The 21,773-nt window shown below is 39.3% G+C and overlaps 1 protein-coding gene across 1 annotated transcript; it reads left to right on the top strand.

Annotated features, from left to right (window-relative positions):
* The first annotated feature begins 3,597 nt into the window (after window positions 1–3,597).
* On the top strand, window positions 3,598–5,736 carry LOC132346350 (uncharacterized). The gene is made up of 2 exons (XM_059890788.1): window positions 3,598–4,103; window positions 4,318–5,736. Exons 1-2 carry the CDS (start codon window positions 3,917–3,919, stop codon window positions 4,845–4,847), a joined length of 717 nt encoding a protein of 238 aa, XP_059746771.1. The 5' UTR covers window positions 3,598–3,916; the 3' UTR covers window positions 4,848–5,736.
* Window positions 5,737–21,773: the final 16,037 nt, after the last annotated feature.

Here is a 21,773-nt window from a genome sequence, read left to right as displayed (position 1 = left end):
AGAAGATAGAAATGGAACAAATAAAACCCAATATAATCTAAAAGAAGGATAAAATTAAAAATTCAGATTGGTGAACTCTAAAGCAAACAATAGAAATAACCGTTTAATATAGTTAATTTTATTAATATGATTAATAACATTGATCTATTCCTAGCTTGAATCATCAAGGGAACAATCAATATAATAAAAAAAAACACGAATTATACACATGAGAAAATCATATGCAGATTCTGAAATGTGAAAATGGTAATAAAGCAATATTATTAATAAATTTATGCTGCTGGGTAACACTATAGAAGTAGACTCACAAAGGGAGAAAGCTGATTAATAAAATTGATCTGTTTCTAGGTAGAAGTATCAAGGCAAAAAAAGCAAAAGCATAAATTATGAATGTAAGGAATGAAAAAGTAAACCATGCTACAGATGCTAAAAGGATAATTAAAAAATCATTGGCAAGTTCATGTCACTGAGTAAGAGTATAGAAGTCAACCCATACTAGTGGGGAAAATTGATTGTTTTTGACAAAGGTGCAAAGACCATTGAACAGAGGACAGTTTTATCAGGAAATGGTACTGGGACAATTGGATATTTATACGCAAATAATTGGAACTTGGTCTAAATCTCACGTCTTATATAAAACATTGAATTCAGTCTCCAAATAGATCATACATTCAAATGTAAAACTATAAATATTTTAGAAGTAACCATAAGAGAAAATCTTTATAAAGTAGGGTTAGGCAAAAAGATTTTTAACATGACACCAAAAGTACAATCCATGAAAAAAATTAGATTTCATTAAAATGAAAAACGATTGCTCTGTGAAAGTTACTATTAAGAGAATGAAAAGACAAACCACTGAATGGCAGGAAATGTTTGCAGACTATATTTCCATCAAAAGAGTGGTATTCAGAATACAATGGACTCCTAAACTCAACAGGAAGAAAAACAATCCAATTGCAAAATGAACAAAAGACTAACACAGGCACTTTACCAAAGAGGATATGTAGTAGGGATAAAAGCATATAAATAAGTATATGAACAAATGTTCAACATCAATAGCAGTTAGGGAATGTAAATTAGAGACACAATGAGATAGCACTCCACAACTGTCATAAAGGGTAAAACTAAAAGTTCTGACCATACCAAGTTCTGGCAACGATGCAGAGAAACTGGATCACTCAGGCATTGCTGGTGGGTGAATGGTATAGTCATTAGAAGACGGTACATCACTTTCACATAAACTTAAATATCCACTTTCCTTACAGCTCAGCCATCACACTTGTGGTATTAATGCTTGAGAAATAAAAAACTTATGAATATTCATGGTAGCTCTATTTGTGATGGCCCTAAACTGGAAACATCATCATTGGGTAAACTGATGAATAAACATATTATTTATGGATCTTCCTCAACTTATGATGGAGTTATGTTCTAATAAACCACTGTAAGTTGAAAATATTGTATTAAGGAGAAAAAGCATTTACTACATCTAACCCTCCAAACATCTTATTTTAGCTTTATTAGGCTCAACAGTTACATTAATTTCGAGTTGGGAAAAATCATTTAACACAAAGCTTATTTTATAGTAAAGTATAGAAAAATCTCATGTAATTTATTGACTGCGGAGCTGAGAGTGAAAAACAGAAAGGCTGTATGGGTACATAAAGGTTGTTTATGCTCCTGATTTTGGGGCTGACTAGAAGGTCAGCTCGGAGAAGGCAATGGCAACCCACTCCAATACTCTTGCCTGGAAAATCCCATGGATGGAGAAGCCTGGTAGGCTTCAGTCCATGGAGTCACTAAGAGTCGGGCACGACTGAGGGACTTCACTTTCACTTTTCTCTTTCATGCATTGGAGAAGGAAATGGCAACCCACTCCAGTGTTCTTGCCTGGAGAATCCCAGGGACAGAGGAGCCTAGTGGGCTGCCATCTATGGGGTCGCACAGAGTCAGACACGACTGAAGCGACTTAGCAGCAGCAGAAGCTCAGCTCACTCCCAGCATCACCTGAGAATATCATGCTGCATGGTGCTAGCCCAGGAAAATATCAAAATTCAAAGTATGCTCTCAACCGAATGCATATGGCTTTCTCACCACCATAAAGTCAATAAGCGCAAGTCAAACCATCCTTAGTTGGGAAAAGTCTGTAGTGATTAAAAGGAACAGACTACTGAGACATGCAATAAGCTAGACTGATCTCAAGAGTGTTATGCTGAGTGGAAAAAAGTCTATCTCAGAAGGCTGCTTGATGTATAACACATTGGATAGTATGGTTATGATCCATAATGATCCCATACATAAGGTATAATTCTACTTACATGACATTCTTAAAAGGAAAAATATAGAAATGAAAAGGAGATCAGTAGTTGCCGGGGTGATCAGGGATTGCAGGGGTGAGAACGTGTGCAAAGGGACAATTTTTAGAGTGATGGAAGTTCTGTATTGTCATTTCTGTGACAGTTACAAGAACCCACACATGTGATAAAATTTCATAGAGTTATGCATCAAAAAAAGTGCCTGTAAAATCAGAGTAAGTTCTGTGTTTTGATAAAAATTTATCAATATCAATTTCTTTATATTTATATCTGTAGTTATTCTGTTAATATATATATATATATATATTTCATTTTATCATGCTACTGCCTAGGCTGCTGTGGGCATCATGGTCTCTTCTACTTAGTTATAAATAATTGCAAACCAGGGCATCAGCTGCCTGTCAGCACTCCGAGGTGAAATGAGACAGAGGAGTAGACATCTCAACTAAATATACACTTTTATTCCTGCATCACTAGTTATCTTGTCCTAAAATTAAAGGACTGGCACTGTTTTAGAGAACTTGTCTGTACTTTCCTTTCTACTTGTCTATTTGCCTTTGACTATTTTATGTTAATTCTTCCATTAAAACAAAGAAACCAGATGGAAGATTGACAGTTACATTCTATATGATCTTGTAACAGTATACAGAACTTCAGTCACCAGCTTCTGTGGTATTGACAGGTACTAAGTGTCTGCAGCCTGTAGATATCAAGTTTGGCAGGAGTGCATTATAGCATTGTGTCACAGAAAGATCTGGCATGCTTCTATTGACTTTATTTCACAAAGAGAAAAATAATGAGCCACTAACAAGTGAGACTGAACTCTTTGGGCCAATGACATAGAAAACGTGACATGAGGACAACTCTAGGACACATGATCTAAGAAGTATGATTCTAGTTTGGGAGGCAGCAGGTCTGAATACCCTGATCCTTCTCAAAGTCTAATAAGTAAGACTCAATGTCAGCCTTACAGCTGGAAGACTCCGAAAAGTACTTTTGTGCAGTCTGGGAACTCACAGTGCTTGAGGTAATGGGAAAAGCTGTACAAAAAATATTTTATTCCTGTTATAATTTCATAAAAACATAGATATTGGAATAGATTCTGAAAGTCAGAAGGACTGATTTGTTATTGTTTGATCTTGAAGTAACTTATTTACAGGAAAACCTAACTAGAGCCCTAGAACCCAGTAAACAAGAGATATACTATTTGGAATAAGATTGCCTTTCACCAAGAAAGCTGAAGGTCTATGAGCTTCTTAAAAGAGTCATTAGACTCTGGATGGAGGACAGTAGGCATAGGCTAAGTGATGACCAGTAAATAGATTATAAGAAGGGTTCATGGCATATACTATATTATGTTTTAAATGGGCTGGTAAAGTTATTCTGCTGAATAATTACCAATGCATGTCAACTTGTTTATTCTTCTGTTCTGCTCAACTCAAACCTTTTATGAGGATTGTGTTTTTCAGGCCCCTTTCAGATATGCATAGGTCATTAGTGACCAGGTAATTCATGACCAGAGAAAGACAAGTAGACAAAATAAAGGTTTGTGGTGATTCAGACTTTTTCTCATCTGTGCACAGACCACGTGGTCTATAAACATGACGACTCCTACTTCCTGTTGGGGGGAGCCACACAGGTACTGGGTACTATGTATTTGGGCTGCCAGGCATTCAAAGGCATTGAACTCTCAGCTTGAGGCAGAACTGAGCACATTTGTGCAGGGGAATCCATGCCTCATGCCACTCTCTAGTCTGCTCTGGGTGTTCCTGGCCATCACCTTCTCTGGTAGGGATGCTTCCAATCATGGGTGTGAGTGTCTGGGGTGAAAGGCCTGCACACAGACACATGGTGCTTCACAGGGACTTGGGGAGGAAAGGAGGGTTGGGGAAAAGCATATTTATTATGATTTCAATTTGGGTTTTCTTTGGGTCTCAAATTAGTTTAATGGTTACATTATTTTGTTCACTACTTCAGCTCAGTTTCTGATTTTTTTCCACAGGATCTGGTGTGGCCCAGAAAGTTACTCAAGACCAGCCATACGTAACCAGTCAAATAGGGCAATCTGTCATTCTGAACTGTTGGTATGAAGTAAGTTGGAGTGGGTACACGCACTACCTTTATTGGTACAAGCAGCTTCCCAGTGAAGAGATGACTTTCCTTATTCGTCAGGAATCTTCTGGCCCAAATGCAAGGAACGGCCGCTACTCTGTAAACTTTCAGAAAGCACAGAACTCCATCAGCCTCACCATTTCAGCCTTACAGCTGGAAGACTCTGCAAAGTACTTTTGTGCAGTCTGGGAACTCACAGTGCTTGAAGTAATGAGAAAAGCTGTACAAAAACCCCAGAGCTTAATAAGAGAGAGCCCCCCTGCTGCAGAACCCCAGTTGAAATGCACACCTGCAGACCTCAGACAAGAAATGGTAGTCCTGTGGTTGCTTCATCTGTGGTCTAGATTAGAGGATTTAATTTTAAACAAAAACTCCTTCCATGTCATTTGGAAACAGGTGTCCAGAGTAACTTTCTACTAATACATTCTCGGTCTTGAATTTTTGACTTTCAAACAATCATATGGAACATGCATTGTCTAAAGTTGAATACTTGCCCCATAATACATCAAACTGGCAGCTTCACCTAAAGACCCTCACATGACAAACATGGGTCTAGTCATAGTTATCTGGAATCATCATGAAAATCATTTCCTTAGTCCTTTCCTCTTAGACTTTGTGTCACTGAAGTTACAATCAGAAAAGCAGAACCACTAATGGTGTCGAATAGGAGATCAGTTATTGAGATTAGAATTCAGGCAATTGCTAGAGCTGGAGGAGTCTATACAAAGCTGTTATCTTTGTATCTGGTGTTGAGACTGAATTCACTGTTAGCCAGCAAGAGTAACATTTGAGGGAAAGTTGGGTGCAGACAAAAGCATGGACGAACTGTGACTCATAAGGACATACTAGAACCATGAGGATAACAGAACCTGCATAACACACTAAAACTTGTCTCTCACCTCCTTTAGTGTCTCACAAGAACGAGGGACCTTGAGGAGAAGAGTGTCACCTGCTGTTATGCTACATGCATACTTGGCCCAGGATGAACAGAAGATTTGGAGATCTGGTGGGAAGTGGAAGAGTTGTGTGTCATCAATAAGATGATGTAGTTGATCAGCAGCAACGTGTGTGAGTTGCCACAGTGCCTGGAGCCCTGTACCAACCAGCAGAATATAAAAATATGGCTACTTCATGACAAGTACCTTCCAAATAGATTTTTAGATAGTTAGGTTGGGGCAGTACAAAGTTACTGCAATAGCTTAACTATTTAATTGATTTGTTAACTAGCCATCCATCAGTACCTCTTTTAACAACACAACTTTGTCATAAAGTCAACAGGAAAACTATTCTTCCTGCTGATATGATGCAATAATTCCTCATTCAACCAATATAAGTTAACTCCCTCCTGCAAAGATTATACCAAGTTCATTTATCCATTTTTTGGGTGATGTTCTTTCCTCTTCTAGCTGAATCACATTCTTGAATTGAATCCTGTATCTTAATAACTGAGATACAATGAGATATAAGATTAACTTAAATTAGCACATTTTATTGGAGAAGGCAATGGCACCCCACTCCAGCACTCTTGCCTGGAAAATCCCACGGACAGAGGTATCTAGTAGTCTGCAGTCCATGGGGTCGCTAAGAGTCGGACATGACTGAGCGACTTCACTTTCACTTTTCACTTTCATGCATTGGAGAAGGACATGGCAACCCACTCAGTGTTCTTGCCTGGAGAATCCCAGGGACCGGGGAGTCTGGTGGGCTGCCGTCTATGGCGTCGCACAGAGTCAGACACGACTGAAGTGATTTAGCAGCAGCAGCAGCACATTTTATGTTACTACAGGCAAGCAAATGAGACAGGGGATTTAAAAATAATTAATGTATACGTATCAATAACCTGAGATATGCAGATGACACCACCCTTATGGCAGAAAGTGAAGAAGAACTAAAAAGCCTCTTGATGAAGGTGAAAGAGGAGAGTGAAAAAGTTGGCTTAAAGTTCAACATTCAGAAAACGAAGATCATGGCATCTGGTCCCATCACTTCATGGGAAACAGATGGGGATACAGTGGAAACACTGTCAGACTTTATTTTGGGGGGCTCCAAAATCACTGCAGATGGTGATTGCAGCCATGAAATTAAAAGACGCTTACTCCTTGGAAGGAAAGTTATGACCAACATAGATAGCATATTGAAAAGCAGAGACATTACTTTGCCAACAAAGGTCCGTCTAGTCAAGGCTATGGTTTTTCTATTGGTCATGTATGGATGTGAGAGTTGGACTGTGAAGAAAGCTGAATGCAGAAGAATTGGTGCTTTTGAACTGTGGTGTTGGAGAAGACTCTTGGGAGTCCCTTGGACTGCAAGGAGATCCAACCAGTCCATTCTGAAGGAGATCAGCCCTGGGATTTCTTTGGAAGGAATGATGCTAAAGCTGAGACTCCAGTACTTTGGCCACCTCATGGGAAGAGTTGACTCATTGGAAAAGACTCTGATGCTGGGAGGGACTGGGGTCAGGAGGAGAAGAGGACGACAGAGGATGAGGTGGCTGGATGGCATCACTGACTCGATAGCCGTGAGTCTGGGTGAACTCCGGGAGTTGGTGATGGACAGGGAGGCCCGGTGTGCTGTGATTCATGGGGTCGCAAAAGTCAGACATGACTGAGCAACTGAACTGAATGTATACGTGAATATATTCATATCAAAATGAAAAAAACATTAATAACATTTTTTTTGTTACTGCAAATGACCACATAATTGTAGCTGGTATTTATAACTACTTCCATTATGCATTCCATAACCTATTTGCTTATATATAGGAAGCACCTCCACTCACTGCTGTATTGAATTCCTCTACAACAAGCACCTTATTCAGGAGCAATGTTATGTAAAATGTCATAAAGATGAATAAGGAATTCTGCAAGAGGGCCATCGTGGTTTTGGTAGAAGTTTGCAAGACATTGAAGAAGAATCCCAGGGTCTATTTAAGTGGAAATAATCTTGCCAATACTCATGGAAGATTGATATATTGTATTCTGGCAAACATCATTTGAATGATACCTGTTTTCTTATCAGAAGCAATAGCAGTCACCAAAAGAAAGCAGTTGTACAGTTCTTAAAGAAAACAAACAAAAGTTTCAAGCTAGCTTCTTATGAACATGAAAGTGTATTTTTAAATAGTCTTTATTAAAAAAATAACTGCCAAGAGGGTAGAAAGTCAATTCCAGACTGGTAGACCATATTTGCAATGGATATTTCTAAAAAAGAACTCAAGTGCAGGATATATGAAAAGCTCATAAATCAAAAAGAAAATAGTTAAACAGAATGGAAAAATCTTGGCGATCCAATTTAGAAATGTTATATACAATAGCCAGTAAACATACAAAAATGACCTTGATTTTATTATTCATTAGGGAAATCAAAATAATACCTACCTCCTCTGGGTGTTCCTTTAATGTCTTTTCTGCACTCTGAGTATCAATGCATCAGTGTAGCTAGTAGATATAACCCTAAAAGTATAGAGAAGAGTAATGGGGCTCCAGGAAAATAAGTGATTAAGCATCTTTCTAGAAACTCCCATCACTGACCTGATATGGAGGGGAAAAAAAGGAGTAGAAGGTTACAGAGCTGGACATTGAAGGAAAGGTAGGTTTTAGTAGAAAAAAGAAAGTTGATATTTACTATGCTTATTATATTTCAGGCAATGTAGGATGCATTTCAGATTCTTTATCTAATTTAAATATCAAAACTATGATTTTATTGTTCCCAAGATTTTAATCTGTGAGAAATGTGACATAACTTTTCTAACTGTGATAAGCATCTCTAATTTTTATTGCCAGGCAGTGTGTAACATCTTACAGGGCTCCTGAAGAGAAAGACTTGGACTATGGAGAATCACTTGATGCCAGAGTGGCTGGATGTCTTAATGGTGGTGACATTATTGGTTAAAACTGGAAATTAAAGGGAACCAGGAAAGAAGATACCAAACCATAGATACAATTGCCCCAGGATCAGTATATGAGGAAATCATCCACTAACCAGTTAACAGTGCTGAATGCTTTGTTCTTGTTCAGTCGCTCAGTCGTGCCTGACTCTGCGACCCCATGGACTGCAGAACGCCAGCCTTCACTGTCTTGCACTGTTTCCCAGAGCTTACTCAAACTCATGTCTGTTGAGTCGGTGATGCTATCCAACCATCTCGTCTTCTGTTGTCCTCTTCTCCTCCTGCCTTCAATCTTTCCGAGCATCAGAGTCTTTTTCAGTGAGTTGTCTCTTTGCATCAGGTGGCCAAAGTACTGGAGCTTCAGCTTCAGAATCAGTCCTTCCAATGAATATTCAGCTGAATGCTTTAGCAAGTTTCTTATGCAATAGTGTCCTAGGAAGAATAAGTGGCTCAGAGAAAGAAGAGATATTATTACTTAAACACTCTAAACATGTTTCTATATCAATACCTGTGTCCCTTGCCTTTGCTCTCTCTACTGTAACGCTATTACCCAAAACACCTACATGGTGTATCTCTGAACTTCCCTTACATCTTTACCAGAATGTCACCCTTGGTGAAAGCTTTATCTAAATGTTTCTGTTTTCCCTCCTAGAGAATCAGGTTCCAGCACAGTGGATGCAGCAAGCATGAAAGCTGAAGCACTGCCACCTGGTGTACCACTTGAACATTTTGTGGGGCCTACACCAGCCTCCTTGCTCCCCTCAGTGATCGTGGGTCAAATTGTGCAGAAGCCCAGTCACCATAGGAGCTGCCATTGCTGAAGCAATTAGTAAACTTTGCAATGCAGAAAACAGGAGTGAGGGGATTCAGGAGAACTGGCTGCTTTTTAATCTTTTGCCTGCCAGATGTGAACTTTATTGACTTCAAATGACAAATTGAACCTAGAGAGTAATAAGCCACCTTGGACAAAAAGTTTGGAATTGTTGCACAAGGTGGGAGTTTTTTCCTCTGGTAAGTGAATTTTGTCTACTGCTCTGTCTTTCTTGTAGTATAGAAATATGATGAGAAGTGGGAGCAGGACTCAATAGTGGGAAAAAAACCAATCATAGCAAACATGACTTTGTATATTTATTTAATATTATAATATTAGTAATACACCCAATCTCTCAACATAGCACTCTAATGAACAAACTTCCCGTTAACAGTAAGAACATGATAGATTATATACTTTTGTGCTGTGTTAGCAGAACACAACAACTTAGGTTATATTTCCAGATCTGCCACTCATTAGTTGAGTGACCTTGGGAAAGTGACTTAATAATTTTTATGCTTCAGAATTCTATTTTACTAGCTGCAGGAATGCCACGGCTGTTGGAAATATACCTACTTTGTTCTGCATATATATCCTCAAGTGGATCTGAAAGTGAAACAGTCTGTTTAATTTTGATAATTAATAGAGATACAGTCATGCCCTTTTAAATAGCCCTATTAGAATAAACATACTGTCTATGGCAGATGGGTACCAGAGTGTAATGAAGCACATACACGTTCTGTAAACATCAAGATCAGGTCAGCTTATCTCTTGTATAGCACCCACATCCATTTCCTCATTTCTAAACTCTTTGCTACTCTTCTAATTCAGCCATTCGGTACATCTTTCTTGTATAACTGCAGGTACCTCTTAGGTTTCTTCCTGGCTCTCAACTCCTTGAACCTAACTTATACATGACCTGGAGTAACAGGCAAATTTGGCCTTGGAGTACAGAATGAAGCAGGGCAAAGGCTAATAGAGTTCTGCCAAGAGAACGCACTGCTCAGAGCAAACACCCTCTTCCAACAACCCAAGAGAATACTCTACACATGGATATCACCAGATGGTCGACACCAAAATCAGATTGATTATATTCTTTGCAGCCAAAGATGGAGAAGCTCTATACAGTTAGCAAAAACACGACCAGGAGCTGACTGTGGCTCAGATCATGAACACCTTATTGCCAAATTCAGACTGAAATTGAAGAAAGTAGAGAAAACTACTAGACCATTCAGGTATGACCTAAATCAAATCCCTTATGACTATACAGTGGAAGTGACAAATAGATTTAAGGGACTAGATCTGATAGACAGAGTTCCTGATGACTATGGATGGAAGTTAGTGACATTGTACAGGAGACAGGAAGCAAGACCATCCTCAAGAAAAAGAAATGCAAAAAAGCAAAATGGCTATCTGAAGAGGCATTAAAAATAGCTGTGAAAAGAAGAGAAGTGAAAAGCAAAGGAGAAAAGTAAAGATATATCCATTTGAATGCAGAGTTCCAAAGAATAGCAAGGAGAGATAAGAAAGCCTTCCTCAGTGATCAGTGCAAAGAAATAGAGGAAAACAACAGAATGGGAAAGACTAGAGATCTCTTTAAGAAAACTAGAGATACCAAGGGAACATTTCATGCAAAGATGGGCATAATAAAGGACAGAAATGGTAGGGACTTAACAGAAGCACAACATATTAAGAAGAGGTGGTAAGAATACACAGAAGAATAATCATGATAATCATGATGGTGTGATCACTCACCTAGATCCAGACATCTTGGAATGTGAAGTCAAGTGGGCCATAGGAAGCATTACTATGAACAAAGCTAGTAGAGGTGATGGAATACCAGTTGAGCTATTTCAAATCCTGAGAGATGATGTTGTGAAAGTGTTGCACCCAATATGCCAGCAAATTTGGAAAACTCAATAGTGGCCACAGGACTGGAAAAGGGCAGTTTTCATTCCAATCCTAAAGAAAGGCAATACCAAAGAATGCTCAACCTACCACACAATTGCACTCATCTCACACACTAGTAAAGTAATGTTCAAAATTCTCCAAGCCAGGCTTCAGCAGTATGTGAACTGTGAACTTCCAGATGTTCAAGCTGGTTTTAGAAAAGGCAGAGGAACCAGAGATCAAATTGCCAACATCTGCTGGATCATCGAAAAAGCAAGAGAGTTCCAGAAAAACATCTATTTCTGCTTTATTGACTATGCCAAAGCCTTTGACTGTGTGGATCACAATAAACTGTGGAAAATTCTGAAAGAGATGGGAATACCAGACCACCTGACTGGCCTCTTGAGAAATCTGTATGCAGGTCAGGAAGCAACAGTTAGAACTGGACATGGAACAACAGACTGGTTCCAAATAGGAAAAGGAGTACGTCAAGGCTGTATATTGTCACCTTGCTTATTTAACTTCTATGCAGAGTACATCATGAGAAATGCTGGGTTGGAAGAAGCACAAGCTGGAATCAAGATTGCTGGGAGAAATATCAATAACCTCAGATATGCAGATGACACCAGCCTTATGGCAGAAAGTGGAGAACTAAAAAGCCTCTTGATGAAAGTGAAAGAGGAGAGTGGTAAAGTTGGCCTAAAGCTCAACATTCAGAAAACGAAGATCATGGCATCTGGTCCCATCACTTCATGGGAAATAGATGGGGAAACAGTGGAAACAGTGGGTGACTTTATTTTTCTGGGCTCCAAAATCACTGCAGATGGTGATTGCAGCCATGAAATTAAGAGACAGTTACTCCTTGGAAGGAAAGTTATGACCAACCTAGACAGCATATTAAAAAGCAGAGACATTACATTGCCAACAAAGGTCCATCTAGTCAAGGTTATGGTTTTTCCAGTGGTCATGTGTGAATGTGAAAGTTGGACTATGAAGAAAGCTGAGCGCCATAGAATTGATGCTTTTGAACTGTGGTGTTGGAGAAGACTCTTTAGAGTCCCTTAGACTGTGAGGAGATCCAACCAGTCCATCCTAAAGGAGATCAGTCCTGGGTGTTCATTGGAAGAACTGATGTTGAATCTGAAATTCCAATACTTTGGCCACCTGATGGGAAGAGCAGACTCATTTGAAAAGACCCTGATGCTGGGAAACATTGAGGGCAGGAGGAGAAGGGGACAGCAGAGGATGAGATGGTTGGGTGGCATCTCAGACTCGATGGACATGGGTTTGGTTGGACTCCAGGAGTTGGTGATGGACAGGGAGGCCTGGCATGCTGCAGTTCATAGGGCAGCAGAGTTGACATGACTGAGCGACTGAACTGAACTGAACTGAACATGACCATAAAGTTATTATAAAATGTATATGTAATCGTATCACTTCCTGTTCATCTTTGGGTAATTAGGAACCATTAGAAGATATAAAGATAAAATTCTATATTAAGATATAAAGACAACGTACAGTTTTCCCCTAAATTACTTCTAGTTTTGTCATTCCCCCTTTTCCACCACATACTCCCTAATGTACATCAACCACTTTAAAATTCTAACCATTTATAGACATATTAAGCTCTTTCCTAAATCAGGGACTTTACAGATGCTATCCTCTTTGGCTAGAATGAATTTTTCATGTAATTGTGAAAATGAACATCTGTATTAATTATTCATGGTCAGTTCAGGCAGCATTATTTGTTTCTTATCTAAAATCTCATAGGATAATAATTGTAACAGTTTATTATAAATATTCTTCTATCTGGTCCTCTTTTAAAATTGCTTTGACAAGAATATTAGCGAATAAAGGCTATCTTATACATGTATTCTGCAGAGTCATTTTCCTACTAAGCATGTTGAGATCACTTTTTGTCCATAAACCAAAGCAAAGCTAGGTCTCTTTCTCTTAATTTAGCAAATTTCTATTTCTCATCCCAAGATCCAGAGATCACATATAGTAAATATGATGGTGTGAGTTGGGAAAGGGGAACCTTCTCCAGTGGGTGACTATTCTGTCTTGGCTTGCATCCTTCTGTGTGAACTGCAGCAGGGCTTGTGATCTGCACGAAGATCAGGGAACTTTAAAAGCAACCCCAAGTGCTCTCCAGACCCCTTACTCTTTTAGGATCGGGCAGAAGCCTTCATTAACATAGCCCTGCTAGATTTGTCTTCATTTTGGTGTCCAAATTCCACATGCCTGAGAAGAAAATGTTGTCCCAACAGTGTGCATTTCAAAAAACTTTGTTATCTCATGGTATTTTCATTTTCCAGCCATCCTAAACTTGCTTCTCTCTCTGCTTCCATATTATGCAGTAATTCAGATTCAGATTCACTTTTGACCTTGAAAGAAATGTTAAGATTTCTGTCATTCATATATTTTCATGACAATTCTTCAAAGACATTAAAAACCCTATAGTGGGATGGAAAGCGGGTTCCCAAATGATATGCCCGCATCCTAATCCCAGAAACTGTGAATGTGACTGTTGAGAGGTGCAGTGCAAAATAGCCTTGAAGGAGAGGGTCCTTGGGGAAATGGCGAAGGGCCAGAAGTACCCAGGCATTGTGTACTGATAGCTGAAAAACATTTCCTGCCTTTGGCTATGCTCGGCACCAAAATTTAGCGATTAAACATTAAAGACGTTGCTTGAGAAAATGGGTCATGGATAAACACATGGGTCGTTAAGAACGTGCTGGTCCTTAAAGTATCTTTTACTGATTATATCTTAGCCTTGTATGTGCTCTGCTGGCCATATGCTCAAAGCTCTTTGTTCCTTGCTCCTATAAAAAGGCTTGACTACAGAAATAAAGTTGTCAGTACTTGCAGAGACTGTCCGAGTGTTGTTCTTTCAGGTTCGCTGTTTCCAAGTCCTGGGGAAGAAAATTCCCACAGGTGGCGCCTGAACAGGGACTTGATAGGAAGACTGAACAAAGCCGCGAGCCCTGCAGAAAGAGGTAAGCAGGCTGGGACAACATAGCAGTAAGATTCCTTTCTTTCTATAATGCATCACTTTTTTAAACAAAATGGATTAATATTTCAAGAGATCAGTTGAACAACTGCTATCGTATTTTACTGGAACATAATCCGTGGTTCCCAGAGGAGGGGATGCTCGATCTAGACATATGGAAAAGGGTTAAGAATACTGTTTTGCGAACATATCGGCAAGGAGTCCGTGTTCCCCCTCAATGGTGGGTTACATGGTCACTCATACGGGCTGTCATAGAAAAAATTGAAGGGCATAATGTTGATTTGGAAGTAGAGAATGTTCAGTGTTTACATGAAAACGAGCTTGAGGAACAAGATATGCAAGGTGCTTTGAAATATAATAATGTTATGCTCAATCAGAGACAATCCCTGGAAAAACAGCTTGGAGACGTATGTATACAGGATGTGTCGAAGCCGAAACCACTTAGAGCAGAGGTCATTTCATTCAACAGACAGCCCAAATCTGAGGTTTTCCCTTCTGCTCTGTCTGTAACAGCAGTTGCTAACTTTGCTCGTACTAACCCTTTCACTCCTCCTTGGGAGATGCCTGCTTGCGCTTTTGCTTTCCCAATACAGTTTGATCAACCTGCCCAAGGCCAGAATGCTTAGGCTGGTTTAGATTTTGGTATGTTGTCTAGCTTTAAGAAAGCATACACTCTGTATGGACCTGCTTCTCCTTACTGTGTAGAATTCCTCTGATCATTGGATGCCATATGATTTTTTTCAAGTAGCAAAGATGGTTCTAAATCCTCAACAATTACTTCAGTGGCAAATGTGGATTGGTGATGAGGCCTGACAAATGATGATTGACCAGCAATCTCGTGGTAACCCTGCCAATTTAACCTATGATATAGTCACTGGAACAGGAGCCATGGCCCATATGACTGCGCAATTAGCTAATATTACCCCTCAGATGTTGTATTTCATTAAAGAAATTTCTTGCAGAGTTTGGGAAAAGGTTGATAGTGTTAACTCTGATGGTTCATTTGTCAAAATTACTCAAGGACATGACAAGGAATATTCCCAATTTATAGGAAAATTAAAGGATGCCATAAAAAAATCTACCAAAGTTGAAACCTTACAAAATATTATTTTAAACCAACTTGCCTTTGAAAATGCTAATGAGGAATGTCAATCCGTGCTTAGACCAATTCGAGAAACCGGTTCTCTTATGGAATATTTGAAAGCTTGTAGAGATATCGGATCTATGTCCCATAGAGCAAAATTAGTGGCACTAGAAACTTTTAATGTGCAAAAGGCTGCCAATGCTAAATGTTTTAACTGCGGGAAGGCTGGCCATATGAAAAAACAATGCCGCATGCCAGTACAAACAGCTAAAAATAATGCTACTTCTAATACAAAAAAGACCCTCAGGAGTTTGCCCAAAATGTAAAAAAGGGATTCCATTGGTTGAATGAATGTCATTCCAAATTCGATAAGGATGGAAATGCATTAACTACAGAGGCACAACAAACACAACAGGGAAACTAATAAAGGGGCTATCCTCTAGCCCCACTACAAAAGGAGGACCCCACATTATGACACTACAAGCAGCCACATCTAAGAGTGCTTGCATTGATATACCTAGTCCTTATGACATGGAGTTAATAGAATTATACAATCCTTATAAAATCCCCACAGGATATTACGGTCCAATCCCATCCGGAACAATGGGACTAATTTTGGTACATAGCAGTTGTACCATGAAAGGTTTAGTAGTGTTGACTGGAGTTGTGGATGAAGATTATGAAGGAGAGATACATGTCATGGTGAATGTCGTAAAATTAGGAAATGTATACTTACAAAAAGGGGAGCGCTTTGCACAATTATTACTTTTGCCATATGTCAGACCATTGAGGGCATCTGATAAAATTAGGCAGGGGGGTTTTGGTAGCACCAATCTTACTTCCGCACTATCTACCTTATTAAAGGAACATCAAAAGCCTATGTTTACTCTAAAGATACGGGGAAGAAATTTCACAGGTATGTTGGATACAGGAGCTGACATTTCCATTATTAGAATTGAAGAATAGCCCCTTGAATGGTGTAAGACTGTGGCTCCTTCCAGACTGTTAGGGGGTAGGTGAAGCTGATGCTACACAAACTTTCGTGAGTGCATCCTATTTATAAGCTTATGGTCCTGATCAAATTGTAGCTTACATCAAACCATATATTACCAGTATCCCTATTAATTTGTGGATAAGGGATTTTCTCAAACAAATGAAAGCCACAATTTCTCTAAATGAGCCTTTTTGATGGGGGCCATTGAGTTAACACCACTGCTTCTCTACTAGGAATCTGATGCCCCAGTATGGACACCTCAGTGGCCCCTGACTAAAGAAAAGTTGGCAGCTCTCACACAATTAGTAAATGAGCAACTACAGAAAAATCATATAGAGCCTTCATTTTCCTCATGGAACTCTACCATTTTTGTAATAAATAAGAAATCAGGAAAATGGCGAATGCTGATAACATTTAAGAAATGTTATCTTAAATGTTGATAACATTTAAGAAATGTTAATAATACTATGATTCCTATGGGGCCCTTACAACCTGGTTTGCCCTCCCCTTCCATGGTGCCAAAAGGATGGTCTGTAATTATCATTGATTTACAAGACTTCTTTTTTACTATACCTTTGCATCCTAAAGATAAAAAAAAACGTTTTGCTTTTTTAGTTCCTTCTATAAATCACATGGCTCCTGTTAAAAGATTTCAATGGAAGGTTTTACCTCAGGGAATGATGAACTCTCCTACCATTTGCCAATATCTCACATATGTTTTATTAGAATCCATTAGAGATAAATATCCTACTGCTTTCATAATTCATTATATGGATGATATACTCCTCTCCATGGAATCTGAACTCTGTTTACAACAGTTATATGACGAAGTCACTACCACTCTTCAAAATCATGGCCTGCTTGTTGCACCAGGTAAGATTCAATTGAAAGTACCCTTTAATTACTTAGGACATGTTATGGAAGAGTCTAAGATAAAACCTCAAAAAACTCAAATCTCTGTGCATTCTCTATGCACATTAAATGATTTTCAAAAATTGATAGGTGATATTAATTGGCTTTGGCCATCTATTGGCATTCTCACCTATGCATTACAAAATTTATTTAAAATTTTAGAGGAACTTCCTGACCCTAATAGTCCTAGACAGCTAACAAAAGAAGCGGAAGAAGAATTAAAATTTGTTGAAAAATGCATTCAACAATCTTTCTCAACTTGGCTGGATCATACCCAACTGGTCTATTTATATATATTCCCCACCAAACATTCACCTACTGCAATCATAGCTCAAAACAGCCTGATAGAATGGGTATATCTACATACTAAACAGTCAAAGAAAATCGTATCATACATTGAGAAAATAGGGCAACTAATTGTATTAGGAAGGAGCCGTGTACAAACCTTAACTGGATTTGATCCATATGCAGTACATGTCCCCTTGACAAAAAAGGAATTACAAATTGCCTTACAGTATAACATGACCATGCAAATAGCATTAAGTTATTTTCAGAACATTACCTCATTCCATTTGCCGAGAGGAAAATTGTGGGACTTCCTACAAGTTACTAAATTTGTAGTAACTAATATCATTGCCTCCCAGCCTATTTCAAATGCACCTACCTATTTCATTGATGGCAACAAGAAAGGCATAGCTGGGATTGTCGGCTCTGATATCAAAGAGAATTTACCCTCTACCTATTCTTCAGTACAAAGAGTTGAATTGTATGCTTTATATGCTCTTTTGTCTCTTCAGCCATTATCTTTCAATGTATATACTGATTCCAAATACCTTGCTTCGCTTTTCCCCAATTTTGTTACCGCCTTTTTATACAACCTAGATGACGAATTATATATTCTCTTTTCAAGGACTCAAGCCTTAATTCGATCACTTACGGAACCTTTCTTCACTGCACATATACGTGCTCATTCAGGTTTACCTGGCCCCCTGGCAGCAGGAAATGGTACTGTTGATAGGTTCATAGCTCCTGTCTTTACGTCTGCTATTGATGAACACGCTAATTTTCATACCAATGCTAAAAGATTGCATTCTAAATACCATATTCCCCTCACTGAAGCGAGACATATCATTAAATCCTGTGACGTCTGCGCTCCTCTGCACTTACGTATCACAGTTTCGGGAGTTAATCCTTGTGGGCAACAGCCTAACTCCCTTTGGCAATCTGACTTCACTCATTGCTCCTTAGGAAAGTTCTCTTTGCTTCTTGTCTCAGTTGATAAATTTTCAGGTTTTATATGGGCAGTGCCTGTCTCTTCAGAATCCAGCAAACACGCCATTTCTGTGCTTTTACTCACCTTCCCTGTTATTGGGATACCTTCGGTCTTAAAAACAGGTAATGGACCTATATTTACCTCTCACTCGTTTCGTTCATTTCTTATGGAATGGAATATAACACACATCACGGGGATACTCTATAATCCCCAGGGTCAAGCAATTATCGAAAGAGCCCATTGTACTCTTAAAACTCATTTATTAAAACAGAAAGGGGGAATATGGAAGAGAAGATACACTTCTTATCCTACAAACCCTCAAGTGTTATTATCTTTAACTCTTTATTCCTTAAATTTTTTTAAATTTAATAAAAGATAGTTCTGATACTCTTGCAGACAGACATTTTGCAGAGGAAAAAAGTAAGAAACTGTTAGAAGTCAACACACCAATATGGTATAAACAGTTTAATCAATGGTTGCCAGGAATCTTACGACTCCTAGGCAAAGGTTATGGTCTTGTCATTGCAGATGGAGAAGAAATCTGGGTTCCACTTCGCCATGTCCATTACCAAAAAGGACCCTGAGACCGGACTTGCCCAACAGGTGATGCAGCTGACGCGAAGGGTCTCGTCAATGACCATAGAGGAGCCAAACAGAAAACGTCAACGTCTGAACCCCTACCCGACATGGGCTCAGGTGAAAAACATGACTCGTCAGGCTGAACAAACACTGAAAATTACTAGAACTCCCATGACTCCAGATAAGCTGTTTCTGGCAATGCTAGCTGTTCTCTCTTGTTCTTCTGGGGTAAGTGCGGAATGTGTTTACTGGGCATACATACCTAATCCACCCTTGTTATCCATAGTGGATTGGGTTGACAAGGCCCCTATGGTATTTACCAGTGACAACCTGCACTTCCCAGCTCAATGGTCGACACAAAGACCAGTTCATGAAGAAGATGAAGGAAGAAAAATAAACATTTCTATTGGATTCAAAACCTTACCCATATGTTTCAGATCTCACCCTTTATGCATGATCATATTCCAACAATGGTGGGCTTACTCAGCACACAATGTTTCTGCCTATCGTATAGGAATGTTTGCAACTGCATCCTTCCTGCTAAATGGCTCTGATAGGCATTATCCTGGACAAATAGTTAACTATACTAATTCACTCTTCCGGCCTGAAGAACCAATATGTGATGCTGTATCATGGAGAAGGAAGCAATCGATTCAATCTCTATATTGGTCAGATTGTTGGAGACAGTTTGGGAAAATCTCTATCATTCAGCAAAATCAATCTATATTTAAATTCATTGACTGGGGGCCCCACGGATTGTTTGTGAACTGCTCTGAGGAACAAGAAAAGAACCGTAACTGTTCCTGGTATAATAAGTCCAATGTGTGGGGATTTCATAAGACCAATACTAGCTTTTGGACTCATAAGGACATACTGTTAAATTGGTATAATGGGGAATTGTCTCCACCTCCACCCAGAGTAATAGTCCCTATCGTGGGACCTGAGCAATGGCATGTGTGGAAGATTCCTGCTGCATTGGAGCGCTTTGCCAGTGTGTATGGGACTGCGAAAGTCTTAAAACCTCAAACCTATACCTTTTTATATAATAGTACAGGTTATATCCAATCTTGTGTGCACCTTCCATACATGTTTATTGTAGGTAACTTTGATATAGATCTTTCTGCTAAGATTGTTAATTGTATAGCATGTGCCTTGTATACGTGTTTAAACCATACTATTTCATATCATAATGTCAACATTGAAATAGTCAAGCAGAGATCTGAATTGTGGCTTCCTGTTAACCTGACAGAACCATGGACCGACTCTGTATTTCTCTCAGTTTTACTCAAAAATGGCTTAAGGAGGTCAAAGCACATAATAGGATGGATTATTGCTGGCATCCTTAGTCTAATATCTATTGTTACAGTAGGAATCCTGGTATTGCACTACACAATTCTATACAGAATCATGATTTTATAACTGCTTGGCACAAAGATTCCCATGGCCTCTGGACTTGACAAGCTCAAATAGTTCAGCAATTGCAAACACGAATTAATACTGCTGCTGCTAAGTCGCTTCAGTCGTGTCCAACTCTGTGCAACCCCATAGACAGCAGCCCATCAGGCTCCCCTGTCCCTGGGGTTCTCCAAGCAAGAACACTGGAGTGGGTTGCTATTTCCTTCTCCAATGCAGGAAAGTGAAAAGTAGAAGTGAAGTCGCTCAGTCATGTCTGACTCTTAGAGACCCCATGGACTGCAGCCTACCAGGCTCCTCCATCCATGGGATTTTCCAGGCAAGAGTACTGGAGTGGGGTGCCATTGCCTTCTCTGAATGAATTTCAAACAGTGGTAATTAATATAGGAGATCAAGTACACCATCTTACTTTCCAAACACATATACATTGTCACTGAAATTTTACTTCTTTCTGTCTGACTAACATGCCCTATAATGGCACTGAGTATCCTTGGGATAAAGTTAAAGCACATTTGCAGGATCTCACGGATAACTACAGTTTGGACATCAACCTTCTAAAATGACAAATTGCTAATTTTCAAGTTAAAATACCTAAGGAATTATATAGCACCCAATTTTATGATACTTTAACCAAAACATTATCCTCTCTGGATCCCAGGACTTGGTTTTCAGGAGGCAACCTTTTATGTATGTATTAATTGCTCTGCTTTTTCTGTCATTGTTTGTAGGATACAGATGTCTCTACTCAAAACTCCTTGCCTCCCACAATGGGGTCCAACTAGCAGCTGCCATGCTTAAACTAAAAACAAAAGGAGGATATGTTGGGAGGCACAGTGCAAAATAGCCTTGAAGGAGAAGGTCCTCCGGGAAATGGCAAAGGGCCAGAAGTTTACCCAGGCATTGTGTACTGATAGCTGAAAAACATTTCCTGCCTTTGGCTATGCTCAGCACCAAAATTTAGTGATTAAAGACGTTGCTTGAGAAAATGGGTAATATAAACACATGGGTCGTTAAGAATGCGCTGGTCCTTGAAGTATCTTTTACTGATTATATCTTAGCCTTGTACCTGCTCTGCTGGCCGTATGCTCAAAGCTCTTTGTTCCTTGCTCCTATAAAAAGGCTTGACTACAGAAATAAAGTTGTCAGTCCTTGCAGAGACTGTCCAAGTGTTGTTCTTTTAGGTTCGCCTTTTCCAAGTCCCGGGGAAGAAAATTCCCACAGTGACTTCTTTGGACAAAGAGACTTTGTAAAAGTAAACAAAGTTAAGGATAAAAAGATAAGGTCATTCTGGACTATTCAGGTAGGGCCTAAATCCAGTGACATTTTTTCTTTTAAGAAATACACAGGTGAGAAAGCCTTGTGAGGTCTTCTCGATGGAGTATGAGGTTGGAGGTATACAGTCACAAGTGAAGGAACACTTGGAGTCACCTAAAGCTAGAAGAAGCACTGAAGAACTCCCTTCTAGAACATTTGGAAGGAGTATGTTTCTGT

Source organism: Bos taurus, chromosome 10, assembly GCF_002263795.3.
Source record: "Bos taurus isolate L1 Dominette 01449 registration number 42190680 breed Hereford chromosome 10, ARS-UCD2.0, whole genome shotgun sequence".
NCBI lineage: Eukaryota > Metazoa > Chordata > Mammalia > Artiodactyla > Bovidae > Bos > Bos taurus.
Note: the sequence above shows the minus strand (reverse complement) of the source record. Positions and strands in the feature narration are given on the sequence as shown.

What these genes read in the sequence shown, in the direction of transcription:
- LOC132346350 (XM_059890788.1), top strand. Translation starts at nt 3,917, where the DNA reads ATGACGACTCCTACTTCCTGTTGGGGGGAGCCACACAGGTACTGGGTA. An exon ending in CCTGGCCATCACCTTCTCTG is followed by an intron (nt 4,104 to 4,317) that starts GTAGGGATGCTT and finishes TTTTTTCCACAG; the next exon opens with GATCTGGTGTGGCCCAGAAA.